Here is a 20,537-nt window from a genome sequence, read left to right on the forward strand (position 1 = left end):
GCCTACATCTAGTGACAAATTACTGTAAAAACAGGAAAAATAAATGCATAAGTTAATATTTGCGTTAAAGAGCATTTGCTCAGGATTTGAGGAATTATATCGTTCAATTAGAGAATCTATTTATTAGTTAATTTAAAACTTCTATAAATATTGACAGGTGTGAAGCTAATTGACTTGAGCGACATTTTGTTTCAAATTTTAATCTAATTCCAAATATGTGTACAACTTGATGTACATCTTTATATATATTTTCGTAATAACATAAAACGTATATTCGTTAAGCTATTTAGGCATGAAATTATTTTTACGCTTCAACGCAATATATGACTTAATCTTGATCAAAATAAAACATAGTTTTGTAATACATTAATCAAGACCATGTCGAGTTATTTATGTCATACACTAGTATGTGGGCAATGGAATTTAAGTAATCTCCGGTTTAATATACTCGTATGTGTTTAATAGCAACGTTCTAAGTATTATGCATTTAAACGTTGCCACATATTAGCAAAATCCATCGTAAATTGAATCTAGATAAATCATACAGCTGATGACAAAATTATATTTCGTAAGCACATGTTAAAATTATAGCCCCTGAGAATATCAGTGCCGTGGTTGTGTTGCGTGCGCGGTACTCTTTCGGAGACTCAGGTTCAATTCCCGGTTAAGTTTTGATATTAGGTGTTTGTGGGCGATAAATGGCAATAAGGTCGCCAACTTTTACAAGAGACAAACAGTGACGAAGGGTCCCAATAACCTGATTACTGCCGGCTACCCTTTATATAGAATTTAATTATCAGGGCCCTTATTCTGTATGATAGTGTAAACGCGTAACGCGGCCGTGTCATGTTATGTTCGAGAAATGTGCGTGGAATGGTATTCTGTAAGCCAAATTTCTATCGTCCTAAACATGATGCGTTGTGTTACGTGCTTGTTACGCATTGTTAAAATAACGTGCGGGATAGAGAATAAGGCCCCTGAACGATTTGAAGACCTCATTAATGCCTATTAGTGACTGTATGTTGTGTTGGAAAATTTCATCTTTCGCCTCTGATAACTAAAGAAGCTTGCGAGTTTGATACATCCCTGCCTACTCCCAAAAAAAACGCAATACCACATATAAAAATAATACGCAATGCTATAACAGATGATTGTGTCCCATGTTTATAAATTATAGGAAATATAGGCGATACGATTCATTAAATCGGTGATTAATAAAATCTTCCGTGACTACGAATTACGTGAAAAACTCAAGTTGATTGTAACCTCGTTAGAAATCTCGTGAGTTATTGTTGCAATTTGTTTAAATCGTTAGTAGCGCATGTTTTCTTTTTTTATAAATTGGTCTTGTAATTATTGTATGAAGTTTTCATATTTTATTAAACACTTTTCCTTGGCAGCACTAAGAATGTGATAAAACAATATAATTGTACTAATATTTTATTTATATTATACTCCTTACTGTAACTTAACGTGTATTTTTTTGAAAATGAATTAATATAATCTAATAATATTGAAATAAAACAATTTTACGGATTTTGTCGCGGTTTTTTTATTATAATTTTCTCCCAAAGATTTAAAGACTTCGGAGCCAATTTGGAGCCTTGATTACGGGGAACTGAAGAACGGTTGACCGAAAAATAGTTTTGTCAATTTCTTATATTCTACAATACATTTAATTCTGTCAAAATTGTTTGAGCTGAATTTAAATTTGCACTCAAAACTGTAACAAGGTTTTATTTAAGTAAGAATATTGTTTCGGATTTTTTTACCATAAACTAATTTTATTTAAATCATGTACCACTCGGAGAACATACTAAGACTAAATACTGCATGTAGGCTAAATGATTGTAACGAATTTGCAATAGTAGCACAATTCCTTGTAAATTGTCACGCAAGGAATAATGTTAAGTCAAGTTCACACTGACCAAGAAAAACGATGGCATAACGGGTATTATTGGAACAACATTTGAATAGTTTTCCCAGCCGCTCTATCACGGAGACATTAAATATTCATAACACTAGTAAATGATAAAACGTGAGTAATAAATCAGTCATTTACAGATCCTTTTGCAACACGTGATAGACTTCGTGTAAATTACTGTTCATAGAATAGTCATTTCTACACATGCATATACAGTAATATATAAAATGAACTTTCATAAAAAAATACGTAATCGGTAAATGATAACGAAAATAAAAAAAATATCTGCGAAAATGTATCTGTCATGTGAAATTGACTTCATGTTTCCTTTTTTTGTATTTTGTATTGTAGATTTATCGTATGTTGTTGATTAAGTTAAAAGTACATAATATGTTTCGGAAAAACAGTGGACTAAATTTAACCTTGTATTCCCTGGCTTAGAATTTTGCACGTAGTTCAATTTAAGTCCATTGAATAATGAGTAGTATGGATAGAATTTCAATAGCTGCATCAGATATTGTATATACAGACACTTAGTTCGAGATTTTATGGCACTTTCATCAATTTAATAATCACAACATAATAAGCCATTCAAAAAATTTTCGCTTCTCAATAAAAAATCTCAAATCAATAAAATAAAAATATTCAGGTATTGACATGTGTCGCATAGTCAAAAAAAACTAATCACTATTGAAATAGAAACATCTATATCGTGATATAGGCGGCAAAAAGTTGATTAAAGTAAGGATAACACCATTGGAATGGCGTCTCAAAAACGCCAGGTCATTTCCATTTTGTTAATTTAGTTTTAAAATAGAAAAACACATCGTTGATTGGCACGCCATGATTAGCATATAGCCGCCTGGCACAAAATGAACAAGCATTATAAAGCGATACGGGTATATTTTGTTGATAACGAACACCGTAGCATGAAATCCTACATCGTTTCATGATCAACTGTTGTAAATTTGTAAGTCATTATTCAAGAAGCGGTAACCTTTTTTTTTTGTAAAGATGGATATGTTTGTAGGCAAAACTACCGATCCGATTGTATAAAATAGTTCAATATTAAAAAGTTACGTTACCCCTATATGCTTTCATTTTTCATTCCTGAGACAGTCTTTCATCTCGTAAACAGATTATAGCGTGAAAAGCCGTGGGGAAAAGCTATATTAGATATCAAATATTACTTTCGCTATGAAATTACGAAAAGTAGCATTTGAAATTTTTGCGTCATTCTATAGCGATTCGCACTAAATCCTGCTTATTTAGTTAATTCTTTCGGTATCTAATTTAAATTCCAAAACAATGCATACATATTGCAATTAGTTAAAATAGTTTGCTGCATTTATTATAAATGGGTTTTAAGGAATCTGATTTCTAATAAAAAATAATCCTTACTTTTAAATATTTCCTATTTAATATTATATTTATATACCTAAATCCACGTCTTCAATTCATAATCTCTTTCTTATAGGTACAGGTATGAAACTAATATAGAATATTGCTTAATAGTTCACGTGTTTAGCATATTGTTCACTCACCCATTTGCTCACTGTTTATAAATATAATTGAAAAATAATTCATAGTGTTTATGCGTTGGACACGATTTTATCTGTTTCCGACTACACTCGACGTGCAATTGAATACAAACGTTAATGCTCAACTTCCTCAAGTAATACCGTTGTTAAATGCATATGTTTATGTAAAATATATATAAAATAACCCAAATAACTTATAAGAAACGACAGGAGTGCTATTTTTAAATGGTTTTATTTTCGTATAAATGGCGGGAAAAAAGCGGCGTAAGGTTTTATAATATTCTACCCCTATAAGGCTATAAAGGGGTCAGAATTTTTTTAAAATAAGACTATGATTACAGAAGAATCGCATTGACATTTAATAATTTAAGTCCCAAACAATATTTTGACTGTCTATAGTCTAATAATTCATTACAATTGCATAAGTGAGGGATATATATTTTAAATTAAATAATCTTCAGTAATGTAACACTACGATGGTGTAACTATTGTATTGAGTGTGGATACAATGATATGACCTTACTGGTAAGATTCAATAACAGAAATATTAAACCTATTATACCCGCGTCTAGCTTATTTTCACAGTTGTGAGAATTATTCTTTTGAAATAAATAAAATTGACAGTTTAAGATTGCAATATAAACACGACAGTGTTAAAAATAGCAATGTTTACGAATTTATTTAGATACGATTTAACGGCATAATATTCCGCAATAATTATAAGCTTACAACAATAATTTTGTAGTAGAAATCAAAAGTCTTCGATTATTCAAGCGATAAAGGAAAATACAGATTGTGCGCAAAAAGGAAAACTAAAAAAGGTTGTTCAAATAATATGAAGTTGACTTCATAATAGATAATATTATACTAAAACTAGTATTGAATCAATATAACTGCAAACTGCATTAAAAGTATTCAATTCCACGATCGAATCAACATCGTGATCGATTTGTGTTCAAATTCAGCGGCTCGTGAGAAAATCACACCCAAACATCGATCTATTTAATTAGATCGCACACGATAAAATAATCAAGGTTTATTAACTCCACAAAATCTTCACACATCGAACGATTTAAGCGAACCAGCACAACACTAACACAATTTAACACTTATGTCATATAAATATTCGGACCGATATTCAATAATGTGATAACTCGCGTGCAACGAGTTCGCGAGGCCGCGCTCGGAAGCTGGGAACACCAATACACTACTAAGCTATTGTATGCAGGTGGATTGTACGTCCGTTTGCCTTATTATGGCCATTTTCCACTCACACAGTGGGGCATTGCGTTCGCTAAGTCGCCAGCTACTTCAGCGGCGAGCAAACGTTTTGGCAATCTCATGTCAAGGTGATAACATTAGCATGGAAACTCATGTTTACCTCATACGTGATGTCTACGTGTGAATTTGGTTAAAACAGTTTCTATAGTTATTGATTACATCATGGAAGTTGCATTTTCGTGTACCAGTAATGAATCTGGTTCCAACATCTATTGACAAACCTCTAGTATGTAAATTGAAGTGATGTTTTCCAACAGGATTTCATATTAAATTCATAAAGTTAATATGGCCAAATATATAGTTATGCAGGTGATCTGGTTATACAACCAAATCAGATCAGTATATACTGACTATAACTGATTCTTATCGGTTACTTTTGACCAGTACATAACTTCCGCTGTGAAAATCTCTCCTCTAAATTATGTGTAATAAGTTACTTTATGAATTTAAAATCTTTAAGAAAGTTTTATTATTCAACTGAATGACATGAGCAGTAAATCTCCGTCACTACCCAAAAACGGTTGCAAATTTATAGACGTACAAAAAAAACTTAAGAAAATAATGTAATTTTTAAATAAAACATATAAATTGACTACTATAAAATTTTACGCTAATATCCTTAAATCATAATTTTTTGGTTGAACTATTCTATATATACCAATCAGTACATTTATTTTACCACGACTAGAGCATTACCCATCTTTTCACTGCACTTTTAACCACCAACTCACTATCAGCCGCAACGGCGTGATTGTGAAACACAATTATAACATCAATAGACAATCATTGCCATTGTTTTTCAAAACTATTACTCAGCTAATAAATGAGTAACAAGCCCATAACATTGTTACGAGCACGAGTGTCTTCGCATTATGAAAGGAGTTTCTAATAACCGATCAATTAACTGAAGCAATTCTTCCGTTTAGTACGTGAACGAAATACTATGCTTCATTTGCCTATTACCAAATGTTAAATGAAGAAGAACCGGGCAGGTTTTTCGGTATTTCTACGCAATGTTTTTAAATTAGGCTATTTACATTTTCAACGTGTTGCTCTTGCTTAAATTATTGCTCGCTCCCTTTTCAATATTGGATTGCGTTCATACGATAGATAAACGGCTTTTGATTACCAATTCGAGTCTTTTCACAATCTTAAATTGACTTATTCCATGGCTTATCGATAGGCTATGTTTGATACCTGATAAGTACTAGATCTTCCAATCGTTAACACATTTATTTACATGCACAATATTTTGATCGGATGTCGAATTAGTTACTTAAACTGACGCAGTAATTACAGTTTTTATTCAGCCTTCCTGATTTATTTAACAAGTCGGACGTAATCAATTTACGAAGTAATTATAAGCAACCAGCGGGCAATGCTTAGCGCTGCCACAAGGTTCTGTAGCGGATAATAAAAATAGCTAAATAAATGCTTTGCAAAACTATATTTTGTACTCTGTAATACTAGTAAATTGTATACTGTTTATTAGCATTACTATAATTATTCTAGCGGGAATATTTAGGTGCAATAAACGAACGTAATAAGCGAATATATAATAGTTCCCCATTTGCTACAGAACTCTAATCTATACTAATATTTTAAAGAGGAAAAGTTTGTGAGTTTATTTGTTCGTGGATTTGTCAGGGCTAGTCTGGAATTACTGAACCGATTTTGAAAGTTCTTTCACTAATGTGAAGCTTACTCCTGAGTGCTATATACTACAATTTACCTCAGGATATTATTTATTCCGGGTAAATATTCACGCGGATAGAGCTGCAGGCTAAACCTAAATTATACATATAGATTAGACCATTGACTTATTGCAATTTGATCAAGTTGACAAAATCCAAAATATTGTACTAGTCACTAGAAAATTTACCAAAAATATTTCTCAACAACGGTTATTGAATTTAACAGTTTCGTATAAAATGTAGATTTATGACTTCCACTACATTCAGTTGAATATATTTTTTATAATTTCATACAGAATGCGAAAAATATGCAAATGCGTAATATTAAGTCACGATTAATCGAGAATGATATGGAGAACATAGCCATTAGTTTCATAGTAGTTTATTTAACATAATAACTAAAACTTAGAAATTTAGTTACATAAAATTTAAGAAAGTAACACAGAGGAAACTACGTGTAAAAGTAGCGTTGGTGCATTAATCGTGAAACATTTTTGTGGTGAAACGAATGACGATAGCGTGTCAGAAAAATCTCGAGGAAAGCGAAATGCGCACAATGAAAATGTATCGTCTATACATATTTATACCGTACCTAAATAGATGCAAAAATAGAAACCAAAATAAGATAAAGATGAGTAATATTAGATTCTGCTGGTGGTAGGATATATTTTATATCCGCCCGGATAGTGACCACCGTACACTAGGTGTTAAAACTCGCCATAGTGGCCCACGTAAGTGTCGCGCTTCGGGATCAGCCTGTATATATCCGGTTCCAACACGCCGGCATAATTATGTCGATTGTTGAGGAGTAATCATCTCTCGTCAATCAACATTCTATCAGACCCCACTCCATCAGATGTAATGGGATTGATATGCCGTTCATGTATAAAAAAAAATAGAATAACGTTCATGAATTAATTTACTTAATAGAATCCGAATTTGTTTTGATTTGGAAAAGACCGGGAGTGGCTACGAAGCAGGGCTGCTCAAGACCTAGTTGGTTGAGAATCACTTGGGGTACCCTTCATTCAGAAATGAAGGGCGATAGACTTATTGACTCATAGAATAGGTTACTAGTATTGCTGACTAAATGATACCCTATAATTTTTGTATCCGACTGAATAGCATCCACCATAATATGGTAAAAACTACAATAACTCGTTCCTACAATTTGCTTTCCTGTGCCATTGTACCTTCAGTTAGACCAGCCGAAATAATTTTAGCAATCGTTCTGTTCCATATGTCTGCGCATGACATATTGTTTGCTAGGCGTTGCTAAGCAATATATAAACAGTGTGCAAATATCTAGAGTGGTTTCATTGCCTTTTCCCTTATTTCTTGCTAATATAAGCATATATAACAACTGGCGACGAGGGTGGGACGTTTCTCCTTTGTCGACAGTATACTTCAAACCTAATGCAGTCTGGCGTGATAGGATAAAAAATGACGTCAGACAATAAGTCTTAAGTACGTTACAGTAAAGGTTATTGCACAATGCGCTGCTGTTAGAACAATCAGGGCCGGCAATCTCAACCTCGCACTAATAAACCTGCTACCACAAAACAAAAGATAACGCTGTTCAATGACCTATCAGCACATCGCTTGAAATCTGGGCGCAAACAACTATATTTTTTTTTGCAATTGTCGAATATTTAGTTAATGTCGTAAGAAAGATGATTGAACGGTTATTAAAAGGCATGCTGTGGCATCCAAAATAAAAAATTTCGAACAATGCTACTGAAGAATATTTATTGGTCTCCTATAGAATTCGATAATTTAAACGTCCTCTATGCATTTATTGATATAATAATAATTACAATCAGTGAATAAAATAATTTCGAAATAAAACTATATTCGGATTTAATCGCAGTTTTTTTATATTATAATTTTCTCCCGACGTTTTAAAGATTGCAGCCTTCACGGTCCCGGGGTGAACTAAGATGTTTGTCATCAGTAGTTTGATTTCAATATCAAACATTCGCATAAACATAAGCAATCATTTAATTAGCCCCATAAAATATTATAAGTATATTTCAAAATAATCATTTACATTCCTCAATGTTTACATTATGATGAAGTATATGGTGTTTTTGTCAAGGAATCATTGCTTTATTATCCACTCTGTGTAGTCTTACCACATGCTCTGCAGGCCACTGCTGGCTATGGGCTCTTCTATTAATGAGGCTTTTAGTCCTTTGTTTTGATTTATAAAAGTTTTATTGCACGTATTATCGTGTGGTAAACATATTTATTTTTATCCCCGCAGTTAGCAAATTTGAGCACGTTTGACCTCCAATTTTTTTTTCTTTCCTCATTCATTTGTCATCTGGGTGCGTCTACTTGACGGTATTATCAAATGACAACATATTTGGGAGTGTCTTAAAGCCAATAAATAACGTTACATAAGTATTGCAATCACTTTTTGATGTATAAATTACGCATTAGTTTCAATATTATGTTACCGCTGTCGTACTAGAGGGCAGGTTTCTGATCTCAGCATCAAGACAGAAATTACATACATATTATTATTAGTTATACAAAGTGTTTCTCGCGGCTCTGTCCACGTGAGAGATGAAGGTTCCTCAGTGTACTTATCAAGGATAGAAATAGCTTATGTCCTTTGTTATAGATAAATTATTCCGTGCCAAACTTCTTCAAAATCAAATCAACACTGTTAGTGTTACCTTAGTAATTTTAATATTACTATGGAATATAGTCTGAAAATATATTATCTCTACTACATAAGCCTTAAATATTATATAAGTTCAGGAGATTAGGAAATTACAAAGAGATTTATAATTAATTCCCAATAATATAAAAATAATTTCGGTATTCCATTTTTAAATTCTGACACTTTTTTTCTATAAGCTTGACTGTTTTTTATCTACAAAAAATACATTCTAACCTATAAGTGATGACTTGTATGTAAATTGATGGCACGCAAAAAATGGGACTCGACACAAAAAGCCGGATGGTCGAGATTAGCACAAGCCGGGCTTCAGTGACGACCTATCTTTATGACATCATTGTACCTTAACATCTTACTGAGAATTTAAGATATTTTTACTTTTTAACATGTTTGTTACCATGCGCTTTATGTTATTTTCATTTGAGCATTTAAAAAAGTACGCTATTTCACGCAAAATATTGTAGAAAATAGTTTGTAAGTTACTGAACATCAGACAGCTCAAACCTTACAGAAGTGCATTGTATGGTCATTATTAGAGCCAACTTCGTCTGGATGTGGACCCCAGTAAATAACATACCCGTTACTATACTACATAGCTTAGTACATAACAGCTAGTATACTACATAGCCTAGTACATAACAGCTAGTATACTACATAGCCTAGTACATAACAGCTAATATACTACATAGCCTAGTACATAACAGCTAGTATACTACTTAGCCTAGCTCAAACAGTTCATGCCGCGCCCTTTGAGCGCTCGGTTTTTACATCAAATGTACGCCCAGGCACAGGGGGACATTTCTCGTGGCCCTAGTCACACAGCTACAAATTTCTAGGTGTGTCTCTTGATTGAAGCTTCAATTAAAATATATTACAAGGGTTCGCGAATATTTCCTGTTTTTCCTTCCCCAATTTCCTACCAGGCCCCTGCAGTAAGCCGGGGGATTCCAGCATCCCATTTGCAGCTGTCCCCCAGTGTTGACTGCAGGGACGTTTACAGCAAAAAAAACTCACGAAGTTCCATGTAATTTGAAGTTCCAAATGTGTACACTATTTATACCCAAGCCTATCATTATGTCATCTTTATGTCCACTCATTCATTTGTATAAAAAAATTCTACGGTCGAGTTTGATATAAAAACAGTGAATTTTAACTCTTATTTTGCTCAGTTCTCATTAAATTATTTAAAAGGCATCTATCCACACTTAACCAACGTCGTGAGCCGTGAGACTAAGGCCTTCTCAGTGATAAAATAAAAGCAGACGTATGGAACGATATGGTAACACAAATACGACGAAACTCCTTCATAAAGATTTAAAAAAAACCGGAAGTAGGGCAATATATACTAAATATAGGCCTAATTATTTATTAATCAATGAAATAAATACGTACTGTAGCTAAGGCCTCTTCGTAGGTCGCTGGTTGCAAAGGAGGCGACGCTGGCGGCGTCTCGCGGGAGACTGCGGCGATAGGCATCTTGTCAACACATTACTGGAACACCTGAATACATATAGTTAATTATTATTTATTTATTTATAAAGAAACACTAAACAGATCACTGACAATTATAATCTAAATTACATTACAGTGGATCTAATGGCTAGTCAGAATCCAAATAGAAGTGTATTCAACTTATTCAAATTAGGTGACACGTACATGTTATTTAGTTACAAAATAATAATAATAAATATAAAATATGGTGGCTACGGTAAGGTGGACGATTAGATTATTGCTATTCAGATTGCTATTAAGATTGCTATTCAGATTATTGCTATAACGAATCCCAGCGCAGATATGGTACACAAGGAAAAATATTCAGATGTATGGATTTCTGTTCCTTAAGATCATGCGGATGTAATTTTCAATTGCAGATTTGGACAAGGGAAGGTTATTTTAAAAACTCTAAATTATGTAACGAATAAAGCTAATAATTTTAATATAATGATAATTCTTGTGTATCTATGCACCAATTAAGATATGTATACAATCTATTGCAGTGATCAAGCACACAAAATATGTATGTGAACATAATAAATACAAACAAATTATTTAATCCAACTCACAACATGTTTAAATGTAATACCAAAGTATCTTATGTCTTGTCTCTATTAACATAAGATACGTTTTTAACCAAATAATAAGACTTGTATTCCATATTTTTACTATCATCAAAAGTAATAACGAAAATAATATCCTTAAAGAATCATTAAAGTCCATGTCTAAAAGCTCTACTTCAAAAAATAGGGAATATAGGTGTGGTCTAGAACGGAATATTCGGTCCAAAATAAACATCAAATGAATGTCTTCGTAAAATAAATTGTACTTAAATAGATTATAATATATAATATATTTTTAATAATATGTGAATTAAAAACATAATAAGTAATAATAATCTATACTATTATATAAAGCTGAAGAGTTTGTTTGTTTGTTTGTTTGTTTGTTTCTTTGAACGCGCTAATCTCAGGAACTACCGGTCCAAACCGAAAAATTCTTTTTGCATTGGATAGCCCTTTGTTCGTGTAGTGCTATAGGCTATATATCATCACGCTATACCCAATAGGAGCGGAGCAGTAATGGCTAATCTCAGGAACTACCGGTCCAAACTGAAAAATTATTTTTGCGTTGGATAGCCTTTTGTTCGTGGAGTGCTATAGGCTATATATCATCACGCTATACCCAATAGGAGCAGAGCAGTAATGGCTAATCTCAGGAACTACCGGTTCGAACTAAAAAATTCATTTTGTATTGGATAGCCCTTTGTTCGTGAAGTGCTATAGGCTATATATCATCACGCTATGACCAATAGGAGCAGAGCAGTAATGGCTAATCTCAGAAACTAGGAGTTTGAACTGAATAATTCTTTTTGTGTTGGATAGCCCTTTGTTCCTGGAATGCTATAGGCTATATATATCATCACGCTATGCCCAATAGGAGCGGAGCAGTAATCGCTAATCTCAGGAACTACCGGTTCGAAATGAAAAAATATTTTTGTGTTGGATAGCCCTTTGTTCCTGGAGTGCTATAGGTTATATATCGTCACGCTATGACCAATAGGAGCGGAGCAGTAATGAAACATGATGCAAAAACAGGGACAATTTATTAGTTTTGAGAGCTTCTGTTGCGTGCGCTGCGTAAACGGTTAAAGTTATGCAACAATAATGTATGACGGGAATGTTCCTCTTAAAAAGTTCTACAAAAATATATCATAAAACAAAGTCCCCCGCTGCATCGGTCTGCCCGAACGTGTTAAACTCAAAAACTACCCAACGTATTAGGATAAAATTTGGTATGGAGACAGTTTGAGACCCTGGGAAGAACATAGGCTGCCGGGAAAATATATAGCGCGACTTTTATAACGGAAAACTTTAGCCCGAAAAACTTTATAACGCGGGCGGAGCCGCGAGCAAAAGCTAGTTATTATATATCGTCCAAGAATGTCGCATACTGGCTTAATCACACATCACGCACACGAAGTCATTTATTCATCGCCAATTGTTTTATTGGTCTACCACGAAATCAGTCGAACGACCTAAACAATTGTTTCACATACATCGTGTGCTCTATACATAAATATTTTTCATTTACATATATAGAAGACAATGAATCAGTATATCTCGCGTTGATCAAATGTTAACCTGTCACAATGGTCGAAACGACCTTGGCTTGACTGTGTAAAGATTACCATAGCCATACTCGAAGACTCCGTGACTAACCGCAAGAACATGTAACGTTTCTTTTTGAATAGCAAATTGTTTATGTAAACACCGTGTTCCGTTTACTTTAAACGCAATTAGTGAGTTTTAAACGAATGAAATAGGGTTAATACAATGATTTATTCATCATCATCATCAGCCACGTAAAGTCCACTGCTGAACATAGGCCTTCCCCAAAGATTTCCAGACGGGCCTGTCGAAAGCGGTCTGCACCCATCGTGTTCCTGCGACCATTCACTTTATTAAAAGTAGTCAATGTAGATATTGATGTGGGATTATACAAGAATTTAATAGATTATCGCAATCATACTGGTGGTAATAACTGCAGCACGATATCGGCAGGCGCGATACGTATTAAGCGTAAGGCGTTGTATTCTAAGTTATACTTATCCATAATGATTTACTCAAACTTAATTTAGTTAGTAATTTGTTTCTGTTTCTTTAAATTTAATTTAGTCTAAGTGTAAAAGGTTTAAGTCTATATATAAGTAGTATTGTATTTAAAATATTCCGCTACAAAACTGTATATAGCATAGTTAAGGCGATACCTCAAGGTCCATTTTCATACATTTTGTTTCGGCTTTAATCTGGGTAACTAAACAAGTATTGGCAAGTAAAGAATTTAAATTCACGTCTAGTTAGTGATTAGTTCTCGCCGTTGAAAGAAAAATGTAAAAATAATTAATAATCATGGATATTTCTGCCTTTAAAATTTCGTCATATTAAATTTTAAAGGCCGAAATATCCATGAATTTAAATTCTTTACTTGCCAATACTTGTTTAGTTACCCAGATTAAAGCCGAAACAAAATGTATGAAAATGGACCTTGAGGTATCGCCTTAATAGTACAATTATTTCTGATATTTATATAATTCTACTTTTAAAAAATGGTTTAGCAATTATTTTTTACCCCAAAAAACGAAAAGTATTAACTACTTAACCTCAAAAAATCTGATACAACTGCAACACCATATTTTCAATTACATTAATTATCTGTTTAAAACAACGTACTTTTTACAATAACATTTCTGATTTACATTGTAATCGGCACGAATGTTTTGAAAAACGCTAAATAAAATATTCGCAATAGATATGGAATAATGAAAGGTGACTTCGTTGTCTCGCCACGTCTGTGAGACAATGTTTGGATTACTTATAAAATATTATAAGTAGATCATAAATTATTCATGAACGAGCTTTATGGCAAACATGATAGGCCGAGTTTTAACAGCCGTGCCTCAAACTAAATGATAATGATGGTGATAAATGGCCAAACGATTTCTTAATAACTGGATAGTATAATCGATTTGATTTTTAATCGTATGTTAGATATTAAAATAAAACTACATGCATTTGCATCTTTTATGGTCACAAGGCGGGCTGACAGTCCATCTCGTGACATGAAGGCTGTAAAGTCTTCGAAACGTCGGGAGAATATAATATAAAAAATCGCGATAAAATCCATTATATTAATTTTTATGGACATACCTAAGATAAAATACTTGCCACGAGCCATCTGTCCAATAAGGACCTAATGGCATTTTTATGTCACGCGTCCTATTGCTATTCAAGAACTCTAATACAAATATTATATCCTGTCGTAAAATGGACTACAAGCATGGAACTACGTGATATGAGTGGAAAATTCGTATTTAGAAGGCAATAAACGTATAGACAACTTTGTACCGGGCAGACGCCAGAATATGCTAACTTACTGAAGAAGATAAGGGCTAGTTGGACCTGACCAGCACGCAAATGCTGGCCAGCTATCGAAATATGTAACTTCCTTTTAAACCAGCTGCAATACATTAATGCGTGGACCTTTCTAGAAAATGATTTATGCTTTTACAGTGTGAATACAATGAGCGGTGGAATAAAACTTTGATTTACTGTTGACCAAGTTAATTATGAATTAAAAAGTTGGATCCTTTTCAAATAACTTATACGTAATTGATTTTTATAAGCGTGAACTTGTTATCACTGCTTGCTGGGTTTATGACACCTGAATTGTAAAAATTTCTATTATAATTATTAGTTGTATGTTTTTCATGCTGTAAATATTTTTTTATAAATAAATTCATAACATAGCGAGACGTTATTATAACTCTATTGATATATTTCTAAGCCAATGTTTTCTGATGAAAAGGACTAAGATGGCAAGCATCATCTATCACCATTTTATTGATTGCAATCAGTTTTTAAGATAAAAAATCCTTTGGCACGACGTAACGTCATTAGAAGTCCATGCTGTCCACACATTCCTCCATGCAAGTGTCGATCCTTCATTATTATGATAAACACGACATCCAAGACATAATGAAGACTTAGAATGTATAATAAATTACTTAATACACACCGGTATGTTTATTTCCAAAGATTTGCATGTGGTAGAGACTTGCTTGATTTTTTCTACAGTTTGACTTACACGCCGTTATTGTTGAGGTGGCATAGGCAAACACAAAGCCGCTTTATAATATAATGTGAACTGGGAGCATAATAGTATTTATTTCAATTATTGTATTTTGAATTAATAACAATGTAATGTTACTAAGCGCTGTGTGCTAGTTTGTTACGGTTGTCTTCTAACGTGCAATATATTAGAAAAATATAAGTTCTTATTCTACCGAAAATCTAGTTTATTTTTACACTTATTCTGCTGTGCAACTCTGCAAGGGCGATTCGAAGCCCAAGAGTTATTCCTGAAGGGTAAATAGAGGTGTAACTCAAGCACCTTTTTATCACCATGTATATTCTGTCCCATGATATGCTAGGGAACGTCTCCGAGCCGATACTGAACAAAGCTTTGCCTAAACCGGGTTTCGAACACATAACCTCAAACACATTACCACGACGCAACCGAGATAGTCTATGACAGGTAATCGGGATTAATTTATAATAGGAACATTGTGTGGGAAAATTGACGTGACACAACTCTAGTATTGCCCGTTATCTAACCATAATTAGTAAAATTCCCAGACACCTAATAATTCAAATTTTTCCCAAAAGTCTGGCAATGCAATCATTGTGTAAACAGAATGACAGTCACGATCATTTGCCATCATGACTCCGTCGTTTGCTAGTCTTGTGCGTTACAAGAAAATGAAATCGTATTTGATATTTATGTTTAATATTTCATAATAATCTGGATTATTCCGAACATTTCAATATCCTTTAATTAATACTTCCGTAGCTGGTTCTTTATTAGTTCCTTTCCTTAATTAAACGAGTAAGATGGAAAAAAAATACCACGTAACTGTGTCATGCTATAAATTCCGCTTACTTAAATGGCAATATCGTATTTAATAATTTATGGATTAACAGAAAGAGAATAATTTAAAGAAACATATTAAGTCAATTTAAAAAAGTAATATTTCAGATAAAAATGAGTTTTGCTATTATTTTTTACTACACTCGGTATTTCCACAATAGTTTTCTTTAAATTACTTTTCGCGTAAAAGATTTGTTATAAATCCGAATACAATGATTAATAAGCCGTGAAATCAATTACAAAAATCATAAATACCACGACTACTTCTTTTTTAAAACTACAACTTCTTTAGAAATAGCGTGTTCAATTCACGAAGCTATAAATAGAATACCCACAAAATACACGTTTATAAATTGTCGAATTAATCAAGAAGTCGATGCAGCCTTGTTCATATAAGGAGTTGGTGTTGTGACTCATGTCTCGGCGGCCTCACTTCAGGAATGGCAACTTGTCAACGCACTGATAGGTACTTTCATTTTCAAAACAATATTAAAATTAATATAATACCTATATATATAGTAATATCAACCCTGTATGTGTCCCGTTGCTGAACACGGGCCTCCTCTACTACTGTGAGGGATTAGACCTTAGTCCACCACTCTAAACTAATGCGGATTGGTAGCCTTTACACACTCTCAAAATTCCTATAGAGAAATTCTCAGGTATGCAGGTTTCCTCACGATGATTTTCTTTAAAAGCAAGCGATAATTCACAAAGAATTCACACATATTTTTTAAGAAAAGTCAAAGGTGCGCGCCTTTGGGTTTTGAACCTGTGGACATTCGTTTCGGCAGTCCATTCCACACCCAACTAGGCTATTGCTGCTTAATATTATATTTACCTCCCACAAAACCCTACCCAGTAGTCAAACCAAGCTGTCATTTCCAAAATAGCAAATATTGTTTAAACTCCGACAGAGACTGTCGAAACAATGACGAATATATTAAGGAAAAAACTAAATATACAATATCGTTTAATGGCTCCTTTCACTGGTTAATTTCACTTTTCCATTTTCGTATAACAAACAACAAAGAGACATTAAAAAGGAGGTTGTCTTTTAGGGTATATCAAAGTTTGGAAACTTGCCAAAATAAATACGTATGTGTCTCCGATAGCGTCAATAATAGATATTGTGACCTCAATACCTTATTAAATTATGATTTATCGACAAAGCTATTTGGAAACTAGAATAAATATTATATTTACGGCGCTTCGAGCAATAAATTCGTGTTCAATTTCTATCGTAATCTTCGAAGTCAGATTTTGTATTTTCTGTTACAAAGTAAATTCTATGTTCAGACAAGGTTGGATTATATCTAAAGATTATGGTTTTCGCTTGAAACTACGTATCAAAAGTACATTTTATTTTCTGTGTACCTTTACACTTCCCACGCGAATAACCAAAGTAGATATGAAGCAAACACTTCCGTATACAACCATACGAATTGAGACAATAATATCAATAGTATATTTAAGTAGTTTACACTAAAAGATTCACACACTAATTTTGACGTTCACGTGTTCCTACGTCCTTTATCCTTTTTGGTAAACAAAGCGTGAGGAAGCAATGAAACATAACAATGTAAACCGCAACACGCGCATATCACACATCGGCTAAAAAAAAGACAATACAATATGACTTTTAATTATAAAAGCGGACAAATTCAAACAACAAACGTTTATTTTTCTGTGATCTGAAAACCTATTTAAGGGCATTGTAGATATTAGTTGTTGCATCGTATAATACCCATATAATTAAGGATATAAGATTCAATAACTAATATCTCAGTACCATATAGTGCTTACTACTTGATGCTTCAAAAGTAAGGTATTGCTGCCGTCATGGAGTCAAGCCATCAAGCGACCGGCTTACTCGTCATCCAATTATATAATAACACTACATCAACTATACACTAGTTATTCAAAGTGATAATTCCGGCTTAACAACTCTATTCGGCCGAGTAATCATTAGTTTCGCAATGAATGTTCAGGTGTATCGATTATACTAAATGGTTTGTCCAACCGTGTCCCTGTTACGAATGGTTAGACGTTGGTGTATTGCTTGTGCAACGCATCGGTTTTATAATCTTTGTGTGTGTAGCAAAAGCTTTCGATAGTTCGCATGTTTTATTTCTATTTATGTGACTTCAATTATGTATCATCACGGTTATATTAGATAACGTGACGAGTAAAATTTATTTAATATTCATTGACATTCGCTCCCTATAACATCATTGGAAGGAATACACGTGGTAACAAATGAGTGAACTAGTTGCGCCTCTACCTAACCTACGGGGACAAAAGCCATGTGTGTGTGTGTGTGTGTCCGTGTGTGAGTCTGTCATTTACGACACTTAGCCGAAATAAACGATCAGGGTCGGAATGGGTTATAGAAATATACTCATCACCAAATAACCAATGTTATATCTAAACTTCTAAATAACAAATTTGCAAAGGACCCCCGGTAAATCTAGAACGCAATAATGTACGATTCATCCAACTAATTAATCATGATGGTTAACTTGTGCCTAATATGGTTACAGGTTTGCTTAAACTTACTAGTTAGCACAGTTTTAATTTAGCTATTGAGAACATCATGATAACATTGGCCAGTTATTAATGACCTGGCATTGTAAATCTTAGGCAAGCATAAGGTGTATTATGGACAGCAACCAGTATGGGGGAGTATTAATAACCTATATATAATCTTAATTAATTCCAGTCCAAGATAGATATCAAAATTTCAATAATATATAGTTATATTAAGTATTACAATACTATGCTTATGAAGATGTATATAATTATGGATTTGTGTCGATTATTTAGCTTAAAGTTACGTTCAATTCTTATTTTCAACAAAAGTTTTGTACAGCATTGCGAGTTATGTTGGTCCCATGGAATTAAATTAATGATTTAATAAGAATATGACTTAAATTTCGACAGTAATAATAAGGAAATAAGAGTTATAAGAAACATGGCAATGGCAAACTTTTAATCATAATAATATTTTTACGTAGTTAGGACTATATTTCCTCAAATATAGTATTTATCTAATAAATATTTCAGGTCACATTAGATTTAAATATGATGTTTAAATAAATAAACGTAGATTTGAAGAAATGTGAGGGATTAATTTTCGATGTCTTCCCAGGGCCCTTATTCTGTATGATAGTGTAAACGCGTAACGCGGCCGTGTCATGTTATCTTCGAGAAATGTGCCTAGAATGGTATTCTGTAAGCCAAATTTCTATAGTCCTAAACATGACGCGTTGTGTTCCGTGCTTGTTACGCACTGTTAACATAACGTGCGGGATAGAGAATAAGGCCCCAGGACCATTGTTTACCTCGTATACGAAATAAACAAAAACATTTTCGTGACAGGTTTCCCTCGACCATAATATTTTTAAAAAGAAACAGACCCTAATATGTTAACTCCCAGAAAAGGACTTCTAAATGATTAGGTTGTCACGATTGGCTAATTCTATATGCTGACTTGGTTTGTGTTATTTTATTTACGCTTGAGATCTTGTATATATTTAGGCGTCAGGCAGACGTTGTTAACTTGCTTCAGAAACACTTTATGAATATTGTTGCTGAAGTATTCAAAGGAACTGTCAGCGGTAGAAAGAATCTGTGCAGCACCTTAGAATCTACCGGTGGGCCTAAATCTCATTCTTTTCTATAATCGCCTTACATACATCAATGTCGTATTAAAAATAATGTTACTTGCGGTTTCGTATGTCGATCAAATATTTGTTTGAGCTAAATCGACTATCAAAATCTTGCCAAACTGGTCGATATCGGATCCAATAAATAATTCATAAGTTCGTGTTCTCACAATAGGGTTTGTGGATATTAACGGGCATTAGAAAATGAAATGAGCCGCGGTGGCATTGTATTGCGGTAAAACTGCAGAGCCTCGGGTTCCATTCCCGGATCGGGCAAAGTGATCTTGAGCTTTTCTACTTGGTATCAATCCGGAGTCCTTAATTTGTACCCGACATGGCGATAGGGCCGCCTCCTATCACATCATGGGACGGAATATAAACTGCGGAAAGAAGGCGCATCGGTTAAGCCTCTGCCTACCCTTTCTGGGATAACAAGGAAAATTTTCAAAATACATCCACACTTGGTTGCTTACGCAAGTTTTTATCCGAACCGTTGTTATCGACATCGTTTTAATCGAGATTTGTTAATAATATAAAAAAAAGAAGTAACGAACAGTAAATTTTACAAACATAATTATAGATAGAATTTTTTCCAAATAAATTGTAGAGTTAGATGTAAAACTTTTTTAACCTCCGATATGAAAATATCCCTTTACACCAAATACAACTCAGCATAACTACACATTTACCATTAGTTTCGTGCTATTAATTCCACGTTTCTTAATGCAGCAAGAAAATTGATCAAAACACCTATTC

At 33.5% G+C, this 20,537-nt stretch overlaps 1 protein-coding gene across 2 annotated transcripts in view; it reads right to left on the reverse strand.

Annotated features, from left to right (window-relative positions):
• LOC115456135 (serine/arginine repetitive matrix protein 2) overlaps positions 1–20,537 on the reverse strand; it is a 127,503-nt gene that overhangs the window by 89,141 nt on the left and 17,825 nt on the right. Inside the window, exon 2 of one of the 2 annotated variants that reach the window (XM_030185048.1) lies at positions 10,522–10,629. In XM_030185048.1, coding sequence (XP_030040908.1) covers positions 10,522–10,605 — 84 coding nt within the window. In that variant the 5' untranslated portion in view covers positions 10,606–10,629. Of the gene's footprint in view, positions 1–4,509; positions 4,678–10,521; positions 10,630–20,537 lie in introns of those variants that run through there. The other variant, XM_030185046.2, reaches the window with a different exon arrangement.

This window comes from Manduca sexta, chromosome 14, assembly GCF_014839805.1.
Source record: "Manduca sexta isolate Smith_Timp_Sample1 chromosome 14, JHU_Msex_v1.0, whole genome shotgun sequence".
In the NCBI taxonomy this organism is placed as follows: domain Eukaryota; kingdom Metazoa; phylum Arthropoda; class Insecta; order Lepidoptera; family Sphingidae; genus Manduca; species Manduca sexta.